The sequence below is a fragment of the Carassius carassius genome, chromosome 10 (genome assembly GCF_963082965.1).
Source record: "Carassius carassius chromosome 10, fCarCar2.1, whole genome shotgun sequence".
Classification (NCBI taxonomy): Eukaryota; Metazoa; Chordata; class Actinopteri; order Cypriniformes; family Cyprinidae; genus Carassius; species Carassius carassius.
The window spans coordinates 24,572,783-24,591,804 of record NC_081764.1 but is presented as its reverse complement, the minus strand read 5'-3'; the positions used below and the strand labels follow the sequence as shown (position 1 = coordinate 24,591,804).

The 19,022-nt window shown below is 37.8% G+C and overlaps 1 protein-coding gene across 1 annotated transcript; it reads right to left on the bottom strand.

Annotated features, from left to right (window-relative positions):
- Window positions 1-10,178: 10,178 nt before the first annotated feature.
- Window positions 10,179-18,473, bottom strand: LOC132151991 (potassium voltage-gated channel subfamily S member 2-like). The gene is made up of 3 exons (XM_059560592.1): window positions 18,238-18,473; window positions 13,846-14,825; window positions 10,179-11,051 (listed from the first exon to the last, which is right to left on the bottom strand). The coding sequence occupies exons 2-3, from the start codon at window positions 14,809-14,811 to the stop codon at window positions 10,569-10,571; spliced, it is 1,449 nt and encodes a 482-aa protein (XP_059416575.1). The 5' UTR covers window positions 14,812-14,825; window positions 18,238-18,473; the 3' UTR covers window positions 10,179-10,568.
- Between the last annotated feature and the right edge of the window lie 549 nt (window positions 18,474-19,022).

Sequence of the window (19,022 nt, the reverse complement as noted above, 5' to 3'; positions counted from 1 at the left end):
AACACACCAATTTGCAAAACTAACAGAATGCATAGTTGACAAAAAACTGGATGACTAATAATTTCTTGCTGCTGAATTCTCAAGAAAATTTTTTTTAATTATAGGTTTTAATTATTGAACCAAAAACCTCCACAATTAAAAAACCTAAAACACTCTCTAACACTTCATGGGTGCTCTCTCAATTCTTCGTCATCAGTTAGAAACCTAGGTGTGTTATTTGACAGCAATCTTTCCTTCGAAAGCAATGTTTCTAGAAATTGTTAAACTGCTTCTTAAAAATATATCTTAAATAACAAACTCCAGCTGGTCCAAAATGCAGCAGATAGAGTTCTTACTAGAACAAGGAAGTATGATCATATTAGCCCGGTTCTGTAAACTTCACTGACTCCCTTTTGAACATCAAATACATTTTAAAATTTAAAAGTGTTATTTACTTATAAAGCCCTGAATGGTTTAGCTCCTCAATACTTGAGTGAGCTCATATTGCATTATTGGCCTATATAATATAATATTTAATTAAAATAAATATTAAATATAAATATTTATTAATAAATATTTAAACATTTATTATTAATATTAAATATTTATTATTAATATTAAATATTTATTATTAATATTAAATATTAATTAATACATGTTAATTAATAAATAAATATTAAATATAATATTTAACATATATAACATAACATCCAATGTACTCATTATATTGTAAGAAGCAGATGTTTGGTTTCATTTTTGTGTTTCAATTCATCAGTTTTTGGCCAGGCAGTGTATGAGATGGTTGATAGGCTACCCCATCATGTTCACAATGTCAATAATATCTACAAGATGTAAGTGTTATTTCATAGCCTGACCCTATCTGTAGCAATGATTTAGCTTTGAATTGGACAGGCTACGTGTAGTCTGCTTTCAGAGATCTTTGTCCTGTCTCCTAAACTATAATACATATTTTCAGAAGCAGCTGTGGCGATTCCCGAAAGAGAGAGCAAAGGCTCTGGTTTGAGATTGTAAAAAGCAAGTAAATATATCCCCAGTGCTTTTTGATGTCATGTTGCCTTTGACTCACATTTGAAAATGCTTGTTCAGTGAATTTTAGGTGGACTTTATAAAAATCTTTGGGAATTGAGTGGAAGGCTAGCCAGTCACATAGGCAAATACTAGGGGCACCATCCACCATAGGGGTTTCAATATACGTTGAAGGAACGTCGAAGGGATCATTGGATACCAGCTCTGATGATATACTAGTACCATAGTGTTGTTTGGTGATGCGCATATGAAAATTATTATTGCTTTTTTTATTATAGTAAAAAGACGGAAAAATAGACAACAAATTATTATTGTAAATTACCAGTTAAGTCGAGGGCAGAATAAGTACCTGTATGGTGCAAAAAGCAGAAGAGGTCAGCAAAAATTTTTTTTTTTTTTTTTTGGACCTGTAAAGGAATACATTTTTGTATAGATTGTTTTCAACTCACTCAGAAGTATCAAGTGTAATTTACATAAAACTCAGAAACAAATGAGCTGAACCACGTCAAAAGGTATGCTTAAAATACATGAAGAACAGCAATGCTTTCTGTAGCTAAATAACTACTGCATGTCTCTTTAAGATTATTAAGTGTACCATACTAATTATTGAACCTATTAAAGTAATACAAATTAATTAAATATAATGACAAAAATAATTAGCTTATTGATTTATCTATTTATGTATTTATTAATTTTACAGTTTAAATTTTTGCATATTTGATCCTTCATACATTTTTAAATACATACATACATACATACATACATTAATTTCTCGTAGCACTAAACACATATTTCTCCAATCTAAAGTTTAGCTGAAATAGCAGTAGTAACCTGTGAATATTTAGAGCAAAGAAAGAAACAATGGCAGACCGTCAAGAAAGAGTGAAAAATAGAGGTAAGACTGAAAATAGGTAGAGTGGGTAGAGGAAACACTGTAGGAGAAAGAACAAAATCTAGCAAGTTAAATAGAGGGTGAAAGTAGACAGAAGAGAGGGTGGGAAAAGAACAAGAGTGATAACCATTGAAAGATTTGAGGAAAAGAGCATGATGGAGTGGTATAAGCGGAGCAAAGAAGAAGGGGACAGTAAGAAGGAAGAGAGGGGATGTCCAATTCTGTTTCTAGATGGTCACCTTTCAGCTGAGCTTAGCCCTAACCCTATTTAAACACACCTGAACCAGCTAATCAAGGTCTTCAGGCTAAAGGGTGTGTCTCAATCAGCTCCCTAGCTCCCAAGCTTGTGAATCAGTATATATCATGTACACGAATTCGGTCACTGGTAAGCTCCCTGGCTCAATGCACATTGGGACAGTGATTACTAAGTTTCTGGTGAAATGACTACGTACAGTCGTGGCCAAATTTTTGAGAATTACATAAATATTAGTTTTCAAAACGTTTGCTGCTAAACTGCTTTTAGATCTTTGTTTCAGTTGTTTCTATGATGTACTGAAATATAATTACAAGCACTTCATACGTTTCAAAGGCTTTTATCGACAATTACATGACATTTATGCAAAGAGTCAGTATTTGCAGTGTTGGCCCTTCTTTTTCAGGACCTCTGCAATTCGACTGGGCATGCTCTCAATCAACTTCTGGGCCAAATCCTGACTGATAGCAACCCATTCTTTCATAATCCCTTCTTGGAGTTTGTCAGAATTAGTGGGTTTTTGTTTGTCCACCAGCCTCTTGAGGATTGACCACATGTTCTCAATGGGATTAAGATCTGGGGAGTTTCCAGGCCATGGACCCAAAATTTCAACATTCTGGTACCCGGGCCACTTAGTTATCACTTTTGCCTTATGGCACGGTGCTCCATCGTGCTGGAAAATGCATTGTTCTTCACCAAACTGTTGTTGGATTGTTGGAAGAAGTTGCTGTTGGAGGGTGTTTTGGTACCATTCTTTATTCATGGCTGTGTTTTTGGGCAGAATTGTGAGTGAGCCCACTCCCTTGGATGAGAAGCAACCCCACACATGAATGGTGTCAGGATGCTTTACTGTTGGCATGACACAGGACTGATGGTAGCGCTCACCTTTTCTTCTCCGGACATGCCTTTTTCCAGATGCCCCAAACAATCGGAAAGGGGCTTCATCGGAGAATATGACTTTGCCCCAGTCCTCAGCAGTCCATTCACTATACTTTCTGCAGAAGATCAATCTGTCCCTGATGGTTTTTTTGGAGAGAAGTGGCTTCTTTGCTGCCCTTCTTGACACCAGGCCATCTTCCAAAAGTCTTTGCCTCACTGTGCGTGCAGATGCGCTCACACCTGCCTGCTGCCATTCCTGAGCAAGCTCTGCACTGGTGGCACTCCGATCCCGCAGCTGAATCCTCTTTAGGAGATGATCCTGGCGCTTGTTGGACTTTCTTGGACGCCCTGAAGCCTTCTTTACAAGAATTGAACCTCTTTCCTTGAAGTTCTTGGTGATCCTATAAATTGTTGATTTAGGTGCAATCTTAGTAGCCACAATATCCTTGCCTGTGAAGCCATTTTTATGCAACGCAATGATGGCTGCATGCGTTTCTTTGCAGGTCACCATGGTTAACAATGGAAGAACAATGATTTCAAGCATCACCCTCCTTTAACATGTCAAGTCTGCCATTCTAACCCAATCAGCCTGACATAATGATCTCCAGCCTTGTGCTCGTCAACACCTGAGTTAACAAGATGATTACTGAAATGATCTCAGCAGGTCCTTTAATGACAGCAATGAAATGCAGTGAAAAGGTTTTTTTGGGATTAAGTTAATTTTCAGGGCAAGTAAGGACTATGCAATTCATCTGATCACTCTTCATAACATTCTGGAGTATATGCATATTGCTATTATAAAAACTTAAGCAGCAACTTTTCCAATATCCAATATTTATGTAATTCTCAAAACTTTTGGCCATGAATGTACAATGTCAATGGACAACTTTATAGAATGTCACCGCTTTAATTAATCAACAATAGGCAGGAACAACCTCTTTTTGATTACACGTTTTATTCTCTTTAAACACATTGTTACTGAACTAGGGAGCTGATTGAGACGCACCCATAGCTACTGGAAGGCAAGCCTAAAACCTTAAGTCAAAAAAGCAAAATAATGTGGTTTTGGCAGTTCGCAGGGAAGGGGACAAGATGTTCCTTGTTTATTTATTTATTTATTTTATGGATTTCAATTAATTACATTTTTAGTGACTAGTATCAGCATTATGTGTGCCATATGAAGCTGTTTTTAAAATGAACAGTAGCTTTATTTGCACTGCAGTGACATTACTTAAGTGACCAGCAATTCACACTCTTTTTTTCCCACTTAGAAGCACCAAAATCTCTTTTCTTGTGCAATATGTATTCACAAGACGAGCAAACAAACTCTCAATAAACCATGCAAAGAAATCTGTAACTGACTGTTGTAAAACTTAGAGCGCTGGATACTGATGTTAATGCCATTATATGATTGGCTGAGATGCCTCATGTGATCCAAGATAGCATACCTTACATCACCTTTTATGCCATGCTGTCTTAGGGACGTACAATACAAGATTGCTACTTTTATAGTAAACCTCTATCTAAGAGGTGATTTGGGACAATGTCACTGTCTAATTCCATCAGGTACAGCAAGTGTTCACTAACACACCCCCAATGACAAGGTCATGGGTTTAATTCATAGGAAATGCAAGAACGTTAGTATTGCAGAGGTCATGGGTTTGTGCTGTCTAAGATGCTAAAAACTCCAATAAGTGTTAAGTTGGGTTGAGATCTGGTGACTGCGTATGTCTTAAATATTATCATATATATTATCTGATATTGTCTTTCAAAAATAATCTGATTCCATTAGAATTTTAATCTTAATTTCTATTACTTGCACAGTTTGTTAGCATCACATTTGCCTGTTAACTCATGGCATCTTCTTTTGTTACCTGCACTACTTGCCACTGCTAACTCATTTTCTGAGTTAGTACTTGGTTCAGATAAAGTCTTAATTGTTGGTGATTTTAACATCCACATGAATAATAAAAGTTACATTAGAATTGGCATTTACAGACATTCTAAACTCTATTGGTATTAGACAATATGTTGGGAGCCACTGATTGCCATAATCAGATTTTATATTGTAACATAAATTTGTTGATAACGTTGAAATTTTACAGCAGAGCTGTGACATCTCAGGTCATTATCTAATCTTGTTTATTGTCCATTTAGCTCTGATTTTTACTTCAAAATGAAGTCCCTGTTATAAATATGATAAACCTAGATAAACCTCTGTATGCTGATTTCCACACTCTGCTTGCCTCTTTTGATCTCAACCGAGTGTCAACTACTGCTACTCATAAATCAGGCAACCAACTGATCATGTTCTGGTTACTCCACTGCACATGTCGGATCACTTCCTCCTCACTCTTAACCTCAACATGGTCCCTGACACATCACTTACCCCTCCACATGTCATCTTTCGACGTAACCTATGCACACTTTCACCCTCCCGGCTATCTGCAATGGTTTCATCTTCACTTCCTTCCCCTAAACTGTTAGCATCTTTTGATGCTAACAGTGCTACTGATACTTTCTGCTCCACTCTTACATCTTGTTTAGACACTGTTTACCCCTTATCTTCCAGGCCAGCCCGTAACACTCCTTCTGCCCCTTGGTTATCTGATGTTCTACTAGTGTTGTGTCGTTCTTGAACGATTCGTTCATTTTGAACGAATCTTTAATGTGACTTGGGAAGAACGAGTCGTCTCGGGGGATGATTCGTTCAGTCGCGCATGCATATATGTAAATATATCTATTTATATCGTTTTTACCTCTTGTACACAACCACGTCCAACTGATCTGAGGGCGCGCGTGCTTCCTGATGTCGTGACTCGTGTGACGTTTGTGCGTGCTCTGGCTTAGTCTGTGCAAGCGCGGAAAGCACTGGAAGTGATCTCTTGCGCGTGTACGTCACTCATTGTTTACCGTTTACCACACCATGCGCCACCAATCTGCACTGTCTGAAATATAATACAGTAATTGTAATGAATTAATTTGTTTATAATGCACCCTATAATCGTTGCGATTATAATAAAAATACAACACATTACTCACCCTATTGACGGCGTGCCATTCGGTCCCTCTGGCCTTGGACGTCGCCTCCAGTTTATACATGGCAAACAAAACACAAAGTGTAAAACGCTGCGACTCAACAGCGGAGAAAACTCAGGATCTTCAGTCAGGCAGGTGTATGATGCGTTACTATCAATGTCCTCTTCGTCGTTTTGTAGTTGTGGCATTGCTATGTCCCATTCGTGACAACATATGCTCTCCATTTCTGTTGGCATCTCACAACACTTGCTACTAAAACACCACCAATTTTGAAGAGATCTCTGTCTCTCCGAGGCTTGAGGACGTGCTGCTACAGTGGATGCTTCCTCTGTCGCTCTGAATACTTGATCTGTGTATTCTGGTTCAAATAAATATGGTTGTGAAAAAAATTTAACGTTGTCTGTTGATACATTGAAATGGTCTTCCATTGCAATTTCCTGTACGTCTAAATATGTTTAGATTCTTCACAGTGAAAGGTAACACTTCCGAAATCTCTGTGTAAACCATAGACAGTAAGTGTAAACAATGAGTAACGTACACTCGCGAGAGATAACTTCCGGGGCTTTCCGCGCTTGCGCAGACTAAGCCAGAGCACGCGCAAACGTCACACGAGTCACAACATCAGAAAGCTTGCGCGCCCTCAGATCAGTTGGACGTGGTTGTGTACAAGAGGTAAAAACGATATAAATACTGTTCGTTTTCTTACACAAACGATGGGGAATTGTTTAATTTGGACTTCTCTGTGCATGCTCCTTGAGGTGGTGACCATAGACCTCCATTATATGAGTCACAGCCAAGAACGGTTTGACCTAAAAATATCAAAATGGGAAATACTGCGGAAACAAAGAAACCTACATCTTGGATGCCCTTGAGGTAAGCTAAAACATATCAAAATTTAATTTGAAAGTGAACCATCCCTTTAAGAAACCCACCCTCAACCCATCTCTTTTAGAGAACTACAGTACAGTTTCTTTTCTTACTTTCATTGCAAAAACACTTGAACGAGCTGTGTTCAACCAAGTCTCTACATTTCTCACACACAACAACCTCCTTGAAAGCAACCATCTGGCTTCAGAAGTGGACATTCAACTGAGACTGCCTTGCTCTCAGTTGTTGAAGCTCTGAGACTGGCAAGAGCGGAATCCAAATCCTCAGTACTTATTCTGCTTGATCTGTCCGCTGCTTTTGACACGGTTAACCACCAGATCCTCCTATCAACCCTACTGGCAAAGGCCATCTCAGGAACCACACTTCAATGGTTTGAGTCTTACCTATCAGATAGGTCCAAGTCACAACATCTAACTACAGGGGTGCCTCAGGGCTCAGTTCTTGGACCACTTCTCTTCTCTGTCTACATGGCATCATTAGGTTCTGTCATTCAGAAACATGGCGCTTCATACCACTGCTATGCTGATGACTCTCAACTCCTCCTCTCATTCCATCCAGATGATCAGACGGTAGCTATTCGCATCTGTGCTTGTCTAACAGACATTTCTTGCTGGATGATGGAACATCACCCTCAACTCAACCTTGCCAAGACAGAACTGCTTGTGATTCCAGCAAACCCATCGTTTCATCACAATTTCACCATCAACTTAGGCACATCAACCATAACTCCTTCAAAAACAGATAGAAGCCTTGGAGTTATGATTGATGATCAGCTGACTTTCTCAGACCACATTGCTATAACTGTCCGATCCTGCAGATTTGCTTTATTCAACATCAAGAAGATCAAGCCCTTTCTTTCAGAACATGCTGCACAACTCCTTGTTCAAGCTCTTGTTCAGTCCAGGCTGGACTATTGCAATGCCCTCTTGGCAGGTCTTCCTGCCAGTTCTATCAAACCTTTACAATTAATCCAGAACGCGGCAGCAAGATTAATTTTTAATACGCCAAAAAGAATAAACGTCTCACCTCTGTTTATCAATTTGCACTGGCTACCAATAGCTGCATAAAATTGAAGGCATTGATGTTTGTCTACAAAACTACCACTGGCTCTGCACCCATTTACCTAAATGTGTTACTTCAGACTTATGTGCCCTCTAGAAGCTTGCGTTCTGCAATTGAACGTTGCTTGATTGTGCCATCCCAAAGAAGCACAAAGTTTCTTTTACAGACTTTTAAAATAAATGTTCCCTCCTGGTGGAATGACCTCCCCAACTCAATCCGTTGGCCATCTTCAAGAATCGGCTTAAAACCCATCTCTTCCATCTTTATTTGACCCTCTAACTTAAAACACTCACTATTCTAATTCTATTCTTTAAAAAAAATATCATCTTTTTGTATTCTTTTTTTCCACACACACACACACACACACACACACACACACACACACAAACACACACACACACACACACACATATATGTATAGTCCATGTGACATCAGAGGGTCAGTTAGAATTTTTTGAAGCATCGAAAATACATTTTGGTCCAAAAATAGCAAAACCTACGACTTCATTCAGCATTGTCTTCTCTTCCGTGTCTGTTGTGAGAGAGAGTTCAAAACAAAACAGTTTGTGATATCTGGTTCGCGAATTAATCATTCGATGTAACCGGATCTTTTTGAACCAGTTCACCAAATCGAACTGAATCGTTGTCTCCAATATGCATTAATCCACAAATGACTTAAGCTGTTAACTTTTTTAATATGGCTGACACTCCCTCTGAGTTCAAACAAACCAATATCCCGGAGTAATTAATGTACTCAAACAGTACACTGACTGAACTGCTGTGAAGAGAGAACTGAAGATGAGACGCAAACAGTTTCAAACGATTCAGTTCCATTTGGTGAACTGGTTCAAGAAGATCCGGTTACATCGAGTGATTCGTTCACGAACCAGATATCACTACACTACAGTGAACGTGCTCACAACAGACCCGGAAGAGAAGACAATGCTGAATAAAGTCGTAGTTTTTGCTATTTTTGGATCAAAATTTATTTTTGATGCTTCAAAAAATTCTAACTGACCCTCTGATGTCACATGGACTACTTTGAAGATGTTTTTATTACCTTACTGGACATGGACAGTATACCGTACACACACTTTCAATGGAGGGGCAGAAAGCTCTCAGACTAAATCTAAAATATCTTAAACTGTGTTCCTAAGATGAACGGCGGTCTTACGGGTTTGGAACGTCATTAATGACATAATTTTCCTATTTGGGTGAACTAACCCTTTAAATATGATTAGGTAGAACAGTCCTATGCATGACACCATCAAGAGAGCTGCTGGTTTATTAAACAAACTTCACCTGGTCCGAAATGCAGCAGCTGGAGTGCTTACCAGTCCAAAAATATGACCATATTAGACTGGTTCTGTCAACACTGCATTGTCTGCCTATTAAGCATGGAAAAAAATTGCTGATTACCTATAAAGACTACAGACTACAGCCCAGGCATTTTCTCACCTAATTCCACTGTGGGGTACTGAATAATATTGGTCCGCAAAGTCTAACTTGTGAGGCAGTGTGTAATCATAAATCACAACGTAATGAACACGAAAAAGCCAAAAGAAATCCGGCCCCCTGAAGTCTTTTTTCTCCCAAACTTTTTCTTCTTTCACCTGATCGAATTCTGGTTGCCACTGTCATCTTTGGCTTTCTCAGATGGGGTCTGAAAGACAATTATTATTCAGAAATAATATTTGATTATTAATAGTAATTCAGAAATGTATTTGACTGCACTGAGACTATTGAGTGAGAACAAAACTGGAATTCAACTAGACTGAATAATGGCACTATTTTCTTTTGTATAGCTTCCTTTGAAGTTGTTTTAACTGACAACTTTGCAAAACTGACAGTCAGTGAACTGAACTGAATCAACATTAGTCTGACTAGAGCTGAATAATGGCATTATTTTTATATTTAATATTTGTTTCATAATTTATGTACTTTACAAAACTGACAGTTATTTTCATTTTTATTACTATGAAGTTGCATTGAAACTATCTGTGCTGAATTAAGCATTATATAAATGTGACTTGACTTGACAATCATTGCTTGCATTCCACTTTACACACACACACACACACACACACACACACACAAAACTCATACTTCACTTTATTGCAATAATGGAAGGCGAGATAATATGAGGATTTTTAATATATTTTTTTCCCACAAATTAATTTTTAATAGTATGTTGTGATCACAGGGGAGGAAACCTTTATGATGCAGCCATGCTGACTTGATAGATTGTCTCATACTGATGTTTAATGCTGAGTATAACTCTAGTCTAAAAGCCTCAGAAGGATTGGTCTAGGAAGGATGCAGCCTTCTTGTTGAGAAACACTCTTGCCTGAAAGAGAACAAGTTGACCCAAATCGTAGCAGCAAAATGCCCCCCACAGCATAACAGAACTATTGGATCCCCCAGATTTCCTTAAATTTGTCACCCATCTCTATTTTGAGTCAGCATATGATGTTTCGATATTGGTTGAACACTTCAACACTAATAACTTTTTCTTGCATAGTGGATACATTAGAGTCTATTTGTCAGTGGATGGTCTTCATAGCAAAAGTTGACAACTCCTCTCTCATAATTCACATCTTCATCCTTCTCTCCATCCTCCAGACAGTGGCTATGCCCATGTATTGCGCTGTCTTCACTGTTACTCTGTTGTCTTATAAGCCTCTTGTTGTTGCTGTTTCTCACTGAATCCTCAAGAGCTTTTTGATTGCGGTAAAAATGTGAAAACTTGTTGAAAATGATGGTGATGGGTAGTGCCACAACTAATGTACCACTCAGGATGCAGCCAGATGCTGCCAGCTTTCCTGCCACTGTAACTGGCACTACATCTCCATATCCCACTGTTGTCATACTAACAGTCCCCCACCACCAGCATGCTGGGATTGTGTCTAAACCAACATCTTCTTCATATTCTGCAGTGTAAGCAATTCCGGAGAACACTGATACACCGACTGCCAGGTACAGTAACAAGATTCCAACCTCTCTGTAGCTGTGCTACACAAAGAAACAAAAACATATTTTTTACATGTAAAATATCAGTAGAAACACTTCAGCACTTAAGTGCTTAAGTTACTGAGTTGCCTGAATTAGGTATTTTGACCCTTTAACAATAATTTCCATTTTTGTAATAATTGTAAGGTTTTAAAGATTTTATAGAATTTTTAAAGACAAGGTAGTCAAAAAATATGTGATTTATGGATTATCTGGTATCATCAGTTAAATTATTTACAGTTAGTACTGTTTATTATGTTAGTGGTTTTCAATCCTGATCTTGGGGACCCACATAACTGCGTCTCAAGACAAGTCTCAACACACCTGATTCAGATTAACATCTCGTTAAGAGAGAGCTCAATAAACTAAAGAGATGATGCTTCCCAATTTGCCTGTTTATGCTATGCCCTAAAAGTATTTATGTTTTTTGTGAATAAAAAGTACATACCATACAAATGAGTGAAGAGCAGATGAGTAAGTAAGTTTTACAACATACTACCATGTCAGAAAAAATGCTTTTTGAAACAACAGGCTGCTTTGTCGTAAAGCTACATCACATGCATTCTTTTACCATAAACTGGACTGTTTCATTACATTTCTGGTATTTATGTAAAGAAACTGACTTATCCAACCACCGGAGATAGCCCCAGGACAGATATCATTAATTTTTTTTTCTTCAAATAATTTGTAAGTTTAAAAGCCATTTGTTTCCAATTCACCTACTTTACTGAGTATTCCTTCATTGTATTATGGACTTGCCTTATGTTAATGTTCTGCCTGTTTATTGTAGAGTGACCATACGTGGACTATTTCCTGGACATGTCCTGGCCAGGCTTTCTATATTGCCTAAAGTATCCAGGTTTTGGATTTATTTGCCCTGCGCAGACTTATGTTATCACACCAAAGTACCGTATCACTATAGAAAAGGACGGCTCCTTACGATTTTGAATTGCTCTCGCAGTGCTTTGATGTCATAAATGTCATCAGCAGCGCTGCTTCAAGCCGAACACACTTAAAATGTACGCATCTTTGCATTGCTTTTACTGTTCTTTTTAGATCCCACCTTCTCGTGCTCGATTGCTGGATTAAGTAGCTACAATACCTGCATGTTTTTCGATCAGAAAGTATGAAAACAGGAAAACATATATTTTAGCCAAACCTTCTCACCCTAACTTTAATAAGCTCATCTGTGTCTTCATCTGACCTTACAACATTTTATATATTTTTACTGCATTCAAGCATTAAATCTAGCTTTATTGGGTGGTTTTTTTGCACACTTAATAAACAAACTCCAGCTAGTCCAAAATGCAGCAGCTAGAGTTCTGACTAGAACCAGGAAGTATGACCATATTAGCCCGGTTCTGTCAACACTGCACTGGCTCCCTATCAAACATCGTATAGATTTTAAAATCTTGCTTATTACTTATAAAGCCCTGAGTGGTTTAGCACCTCAGTATTTGAAGAAGCTCTTTTTGCATTATAGTCTTCCATGTCTGCTGTATACACAAAACTCTGGCAATTTGATAATACCTAGAATATCAAGATCAACTGCGGGCGGCAGATTCTTTTCCTATTTAGTGCCTAAACTCTGGAATAATCTACTTAACATTGTTCGGGAGGCAGACACACTCTTGCAGACCTATCTCTTTAACCTGGCTAACACACTAAAACATTTCTAATATTCAAATCCTTTCAATGATTTTTAGGCTGCATTAATTCGGTAAACCGGAACCGGGAACACTTCCCATAAAACCCAATGTACTTGCTACATCATTAGAAGAATGGCATCTACGCTAATATTAGTCTGTTTCTCTCTTATTCCGAGGTCACTGTAGCCACCAGTTCCAGTCTGTATCCAGATCAGAGGGTCACTGCAGTCACCCGGATCCAGTACGTATCCAGAACAGATGGTGGATCAGCACCTAGAAAGGACCTCTACAGCTCTGAAAGACCTACAGACCTTCTCTCCTAGATGGCCACCGGGACAAGACCACAGGAAACGGATGCACAGTGTGACTTTGCTGCAGCCTTGAATTGAACTGCTGGTTTCGTCTGGTCAGAGGAGAACTGGCCCCCCGACTGAGCCTGGTTCCTCCCAAGGTTTTTTCTCCATTCTGTCACCGATGGAGTTCTGGATCCTGGCTACTGTCGCCTCTGGCTTGCTTAGTTGGGGACACTTGATTTCCAGCGATATCGTCGACTTGATTGCAAAGATACTATTTAAACTGATCTGAGTTGAATAATGACATCACTGAATTCAATGATGAACTGCCTTTAACTGAAAATTGAGTGTTTACTATTGTCATTTTGCATTATTGACACACTATTTTCCTATTAAATGCTGTAAAGTTCCTTTAATACAATTTTTATTGTTAAAAGCACTATATAAATAAAGGTGACTTGACTTTAAAAGTAATGAAACATCACTGATCTTTGGCACATCCGCCATGTTCAGATTCTTTGATATTCGTATTTGTAATTTTAAACCAAAAGTGCTTGTGGACAATATTAATTGTTAGAGTGTGCTTGGATGTGCACTTAAAAAATACACTGCAAATAGTAGGCCATCAAAGTATCTTTGGATTCTCATTTCAATATATTGTATTGTGGGAGAAATTAATTCTAATCTTGAATATATTTAGGGTGAAAAGTGGGAATTGGGAAGCATGTTTTTTTTTTTAGATAAGAGTGACATACAAAATGTGGAGTGCTGTGGGTCTCACTTCAAGTCCAGGTTTGAACACCACTGCAATATGCAGCTTGTAAATGAACACGAACAGTGACAGTGAAATCTCACCCGTAGTGTAGCACCTAGTGACCTTAACCCTGTTGAATGCCTAGCCAGCTTCAGTACCCTGAAGATTCTCATCAGTCGCAAAACCTGGACTAGTTTTCCCAAGTTGTCCAGCTCCGACTCACTCCCAATGACCAGATCAAAAAAGATAGTGATGTAAATTGGCATCACTGAGATGATATCAATCAAGTTTAGAGGTAGCAGGAAGAACTTACGATGGTTTGGTGCAAGAATCATACGTGTTACTACCTCAAAGGTAAACCAGCAGATGCAGAACACTTCTAAAACATGCATAGTTGGGTCTTCAGTTGGATTACCATTTTCATCAAATATCTGGTACTCTGGAATGCTATTGATACACATTGTGGCAATTGATATTAACACCACACAAATGGAAAGCAAGCTGAAAAGTTTGCTCGGGATTGAATAACCTGGGTTTTCCAATGTTAGCCACAGACACTTCCGAATGTTTCCAAAACGCATTTCATGGAAGTGTTCAATATCTTTGTTCAGATCAGAAATCTCATCATCTGATGTATCCACACTGCTAACATCACTTTCTTCATCCCAGCTTTTATGATGTCTCTCCAGTTTACGATCAAGGTAACGGTAACTACAACAGCTGTCCAGGAAAAAATCACTTATGCCCCAATACTCTATTTCCTGAGAGAAGGAGAAAATGCACAGCTCTTCCATAATGTGCAGCTTGCCAGTCTGGTAGAAGTGCAGGACATAAGGGAAAAGGCCAGGGTTACGATCAAAGTAAAACTCTTTCTGTTGAACATCGAAGTCATCACAGAGCTGTAGAATATCATCTTCTGAGTCACAGGACAATAGCTGGCCAAGACGGGTGTCCGGAAACTTCCTCAGAATGCTTGAGCATAGAGTGTACCTCAACCCACCCACATTGATGTGTAAAAGGTTGTCCTTAGGATCCAAAATCCACCAAGTGTGTCTTTCCTTAACCATGATCTACCTATATGCTGTAATAGAAAAAAGCAACATTTTGTTTTAGTATGGCTGGCAGACATAATGGGTTCATTTCTGTGATTCATTTTAAAGTGTTAAAAATATTAATATAATTAATGCACCATAATTTTGCCCACTTCCTGTGGCATTTACTGTGTGCTGATGTTATATGCATGCTATTCAGCTCCACGAAACAAACCCTGTGATGTATGATGGAATTCTCATCTTATTCTGCAAACAATAATTCTTAACATAAAATATAAGTAACTCTTATATTTTACTTTCCATAATACTTATATACTTATATAATTTTCACTTATATAATTTTTCCGAAATTATTAAAATTTTACAAATGTCTGTAGTTTGTGTTGGATAAAGTACACAAATCATGTACTTGAGTAAAAGTACAGAAGGCTAAACGAATTACTCCTTCGAAAGTTTTTTTTCTTCTTTAAAAATGAATGATTAATAGACCATCATTTTTAATAATAATAATAATAATAATAATAATAATAATCATTATTATTATTTGCAATTCAGTATACTCCATCCTTGGTTTGCTCATAAAAAAAGTATGTGCACCTATGTCCAAAACACACAGCTCACATAATGCATTGTCAGTATCCATATACCCATTTGATCAACATCTAGTCTTTACTCTGTCTGATTTCTACTTCTGCACTTATTTCAGTTACTTATTTCAGATTATTGTACTTCCCCAACTGTGTGGCGACGAGTTTATCATTTGTGAGGTGCGCTGTTGCTGTGTTTAAGATATACTGTGATTGATTTGGACAATATAAAAGAGACTCTTATCTCTGCACTCACATATTTTTCAAGATGGAATTTATAGTTTTTTCCCTCCATGTGAGAAAGTTTTTCATATAGGCATCAGTGCAGTTTATTGTGCGTGGGTCATGAACTTTAAGATGCTTTGTTCCTGGGTTGGGTTCTTTAGAAAGATCAATTCCCAGCCTTCCTGATATCTAACCTCTGTGGTGCCTGAGGGGCCGCATGAGCAAAGGAAGTGAGGGACATGGAGAAAGGGGAGCTCAGGCCTTGTGTTTCTCATCTTCCCCTGGTCTGTCACTTTAGGCTATGAGGATGAGTGAAGGGTGGATAAATGGGAACAAGTGGTGTCTGACTTTACTGTTGGACTTTGCCACCTAGAATGGGTATTCAACAAGGCAACGCCGGCCTGCTTGCCCTTCTGTGGAGCATTCTGGATTTCCACCACAGTTGTGCAAGCTCATGTGCTTGTTAGTTGGTTATCTTAAACAGTGAGCCAAGATGAATCTGCCCTGCATACTACTGTGGCCTTGCAGGCCTATCAGGCAGAACTTCTGAAGAGCATGGACAAATGTTGTAGTGCTTTAAGTCCCTTAAGATTAGTGCCCAAATCAAAAGAAGGTCTATGGCTTGCATGGGAGTTCAGAAACTGAGATTCTAGATTAATTTATTGATAACTATTTGATTTAATCCTGGATTGTTCCGTTTTTTATCTCAGAGTTGTCACAGTAACAATTTCAAGTATTCTTGGAAGCAGATTTATGGACTACTTGCACAGCTGATTCCACATACTACTTATTTTGGCTCAGTCATTTTGCAATAAGATTTATTTATAAGAAACCCGCTTTTATCTAGCACATTTTAGGGCTGTCTGTTGAATACTTCAGAATATTTCCTTCTTCTGAACACACATTTTAGGTGGACTGAAGTTTCGAGAACTAGGCAGCAACATAGATCTACACATAGATACCAGCGTGTCCATTATCTTGGAACAGTCAACATTCTAAGGCTGCTCATCACTCATAATAACAAACCATTCAATTTCCATATACAGTAAATGCCATAACATTGTGCAAGCTATGGTTGTAAAATCCAGGTTCTCTGATAATCAACTGCTTTATAAGAGTTTAAACCAGTATTCTTTACCATACTATTTACCATATGCAGAATTACTTAACATTAATAATAAACGAAATCCTGTGAAAATCAGCAGCTTAATATTAGATATAGATATTCATACATGTTACTCTCAAGTGAGCATTCCAATATTACAGACAGCTTATGCATAGAAACAAAGAAACAGCTGCTAATGCAGTATCTATATATAGATTTCTATGGCCAACAGCATACAGTAAACATATACTGTATACTTGGAAACTAGTGAGCTGTTTTACTTAAAAAAAATAATAATAATAAATAATAACACTCATGAAGCTCTGGCCAAGTAAGTGATGTCTATAAGAAAATGCCAACCTCTGCTGCTCTACAGTTGGATAAAGTGTAATCATCATCTTTGATCCCCAATCACATTATATCATAAAATATGGTTAGTGTTGTAAATCAATCAGTAGGGTGTGGTGTAGTGCCAAGGTCATGGGTTTGGTTGCCAGGGAAAGCACAAACTGATAAAGAACTGATGTGTTCCTTGAATGCATTGTAAGTTGCTGTGGATAACAGTGTCTGCCAAATGCATAAATGCAAATTAACTACATCCTGCCGTTAAAGTACAAATATAGCTCACAACAAAAATAAATATTTACTGTCAAACACATTGAAGATTGGCGAACAGGCTGTCAGTTAATTAAGAAATAAGTTGTTAACTCACAAAATTAAAAAAAAAAAAAAGCCAAAAGTTTTCTGTGTGGTTCCTGTTTAGGGGTTGGTTAGGGTTAAAGGATAGAAAAATTGATTAGCTCAGTATAAAAACTGAGGGACTCTCACCTATATTGAGAGTCCCTGCAAACCTCATGTGCAAGTTTGTATGTGTGTGTGTGTGTGTGTGTGTGTGTGTAGGTGTATGTACGGATCAAGTTTATACTATGTATACGCAAGTTATACACAGGCGTGTATGCATACATTGCTAACATTATATGTATTGGTATCGATTTCAAATTAGTGTTTACGTGTATTTCATATATGTATTTTTGAACATCCAGTAGTATGCATGTGTATGCGAGTAATTTATAGATGTATATGCACGTGTTTCATGTATGTATTTATAAGCGAAGTTTGCATTTAAATCCTAAGCGTCGCCTCAAAGAATTACTTTTTCTCATATTAAACTCAGAGTAAAATTCAAATGTAAATCTGATTTGGCCTAGCCCTAGACATTTGCAAAGAACTGTATCAAACTGAAAGCATATCAATGGCCACTCACTGCTGTTCTTAAATGCATATCGCTATGCTTTTAAACACAATAAATCATTCAGGTTCCATTTAATCAACACATTTTGTTCATTTATCATTATACTGTATGCGCTTCTGTATAACCTTATTTTAAATATACTTCCCGAAAATTTTTTTTAATGTAATAAAAATCAACAAGATATGTAAAGCAAATATTGTAGCTATCTCTGCTTTTAATATGTTCTCCCTTATATATCAGCATATAGTTCTAGAATTAAAAAGAAAACCTACCACACAGATGTCACTGTTTGTTCTCCACTTGTTTTCTTTCCACGTTTGTTTACGGCACCAGTGTAAGATGTCATTAAGTATCAGTCCATTGATCTATAGTAATCTAAGTTCACCGACTTTGTAAATAGCCTATTGTATTTCTCTGATATCGGTTTATCTCTTCGCTTCGCCAAAAACTGCTCCTTAGTCGACATTAGCTCATTTTCCCTCCGCTCCTGCTGCTTCGATGTGAAATGATGCGCATTTGTCCAGTCAGGCGCGGAAACACACCCTAGCAGTCAAACACTGCAGTTCACAGGAACGTCTATTCTTGAATGAATGCATCTGAATTTCCTGTGAATCTTTAAGTCAAGTTTAGGGGCAGAAAAAAGTTTATGTTATGGATTATTATTATTATTATTATTATTATTACCATTAATTTATTAGGCTGATTGAGACTATACTGTTTTTAAACTGATTTACAGATTAATATTGTGACCCCATGAGGTGTATTCGGTGTCATGCTTACTTTTTCCCTTTTCCTATACTCTCATACACTTGTTTTGCTGCTTCAGAAGTCCATATTATTCTTTTATTATGTTGGCTTCCCCTTTAACTGTAACTCTTTATTGTAATTGGCACATTGTCACAAGAATTCTACCATTCCCCTGACAACCACAGTCACCACCCTCACCGATTGAGGGAAGACAGTGAGTGGAATAGACACTTTCACTGTTAAAGCCACTGTTAAACACTAAGATTCCGTCAACACTGAAGAACTGTTTTTTGTTTATTTTTTTCAAACC

Excerpts from the sequence above, each read along its gene's own strand:
- LOC132151991 (XM_059560592.1), bottom strand. The coding sequence starts at position 14,811 with ATGGTTAAGGAAAGACACACTTGGTGGATTTTGGATCCTAAGGACAAC. Across the intron at positions 11,052-13,845 it reads CACTAGGTGCTACACTACGG|CACAGCTACAGAGAGGTTGG; the intron begins GTGAGATTTCAC and ends TTCTTTGTGTAG.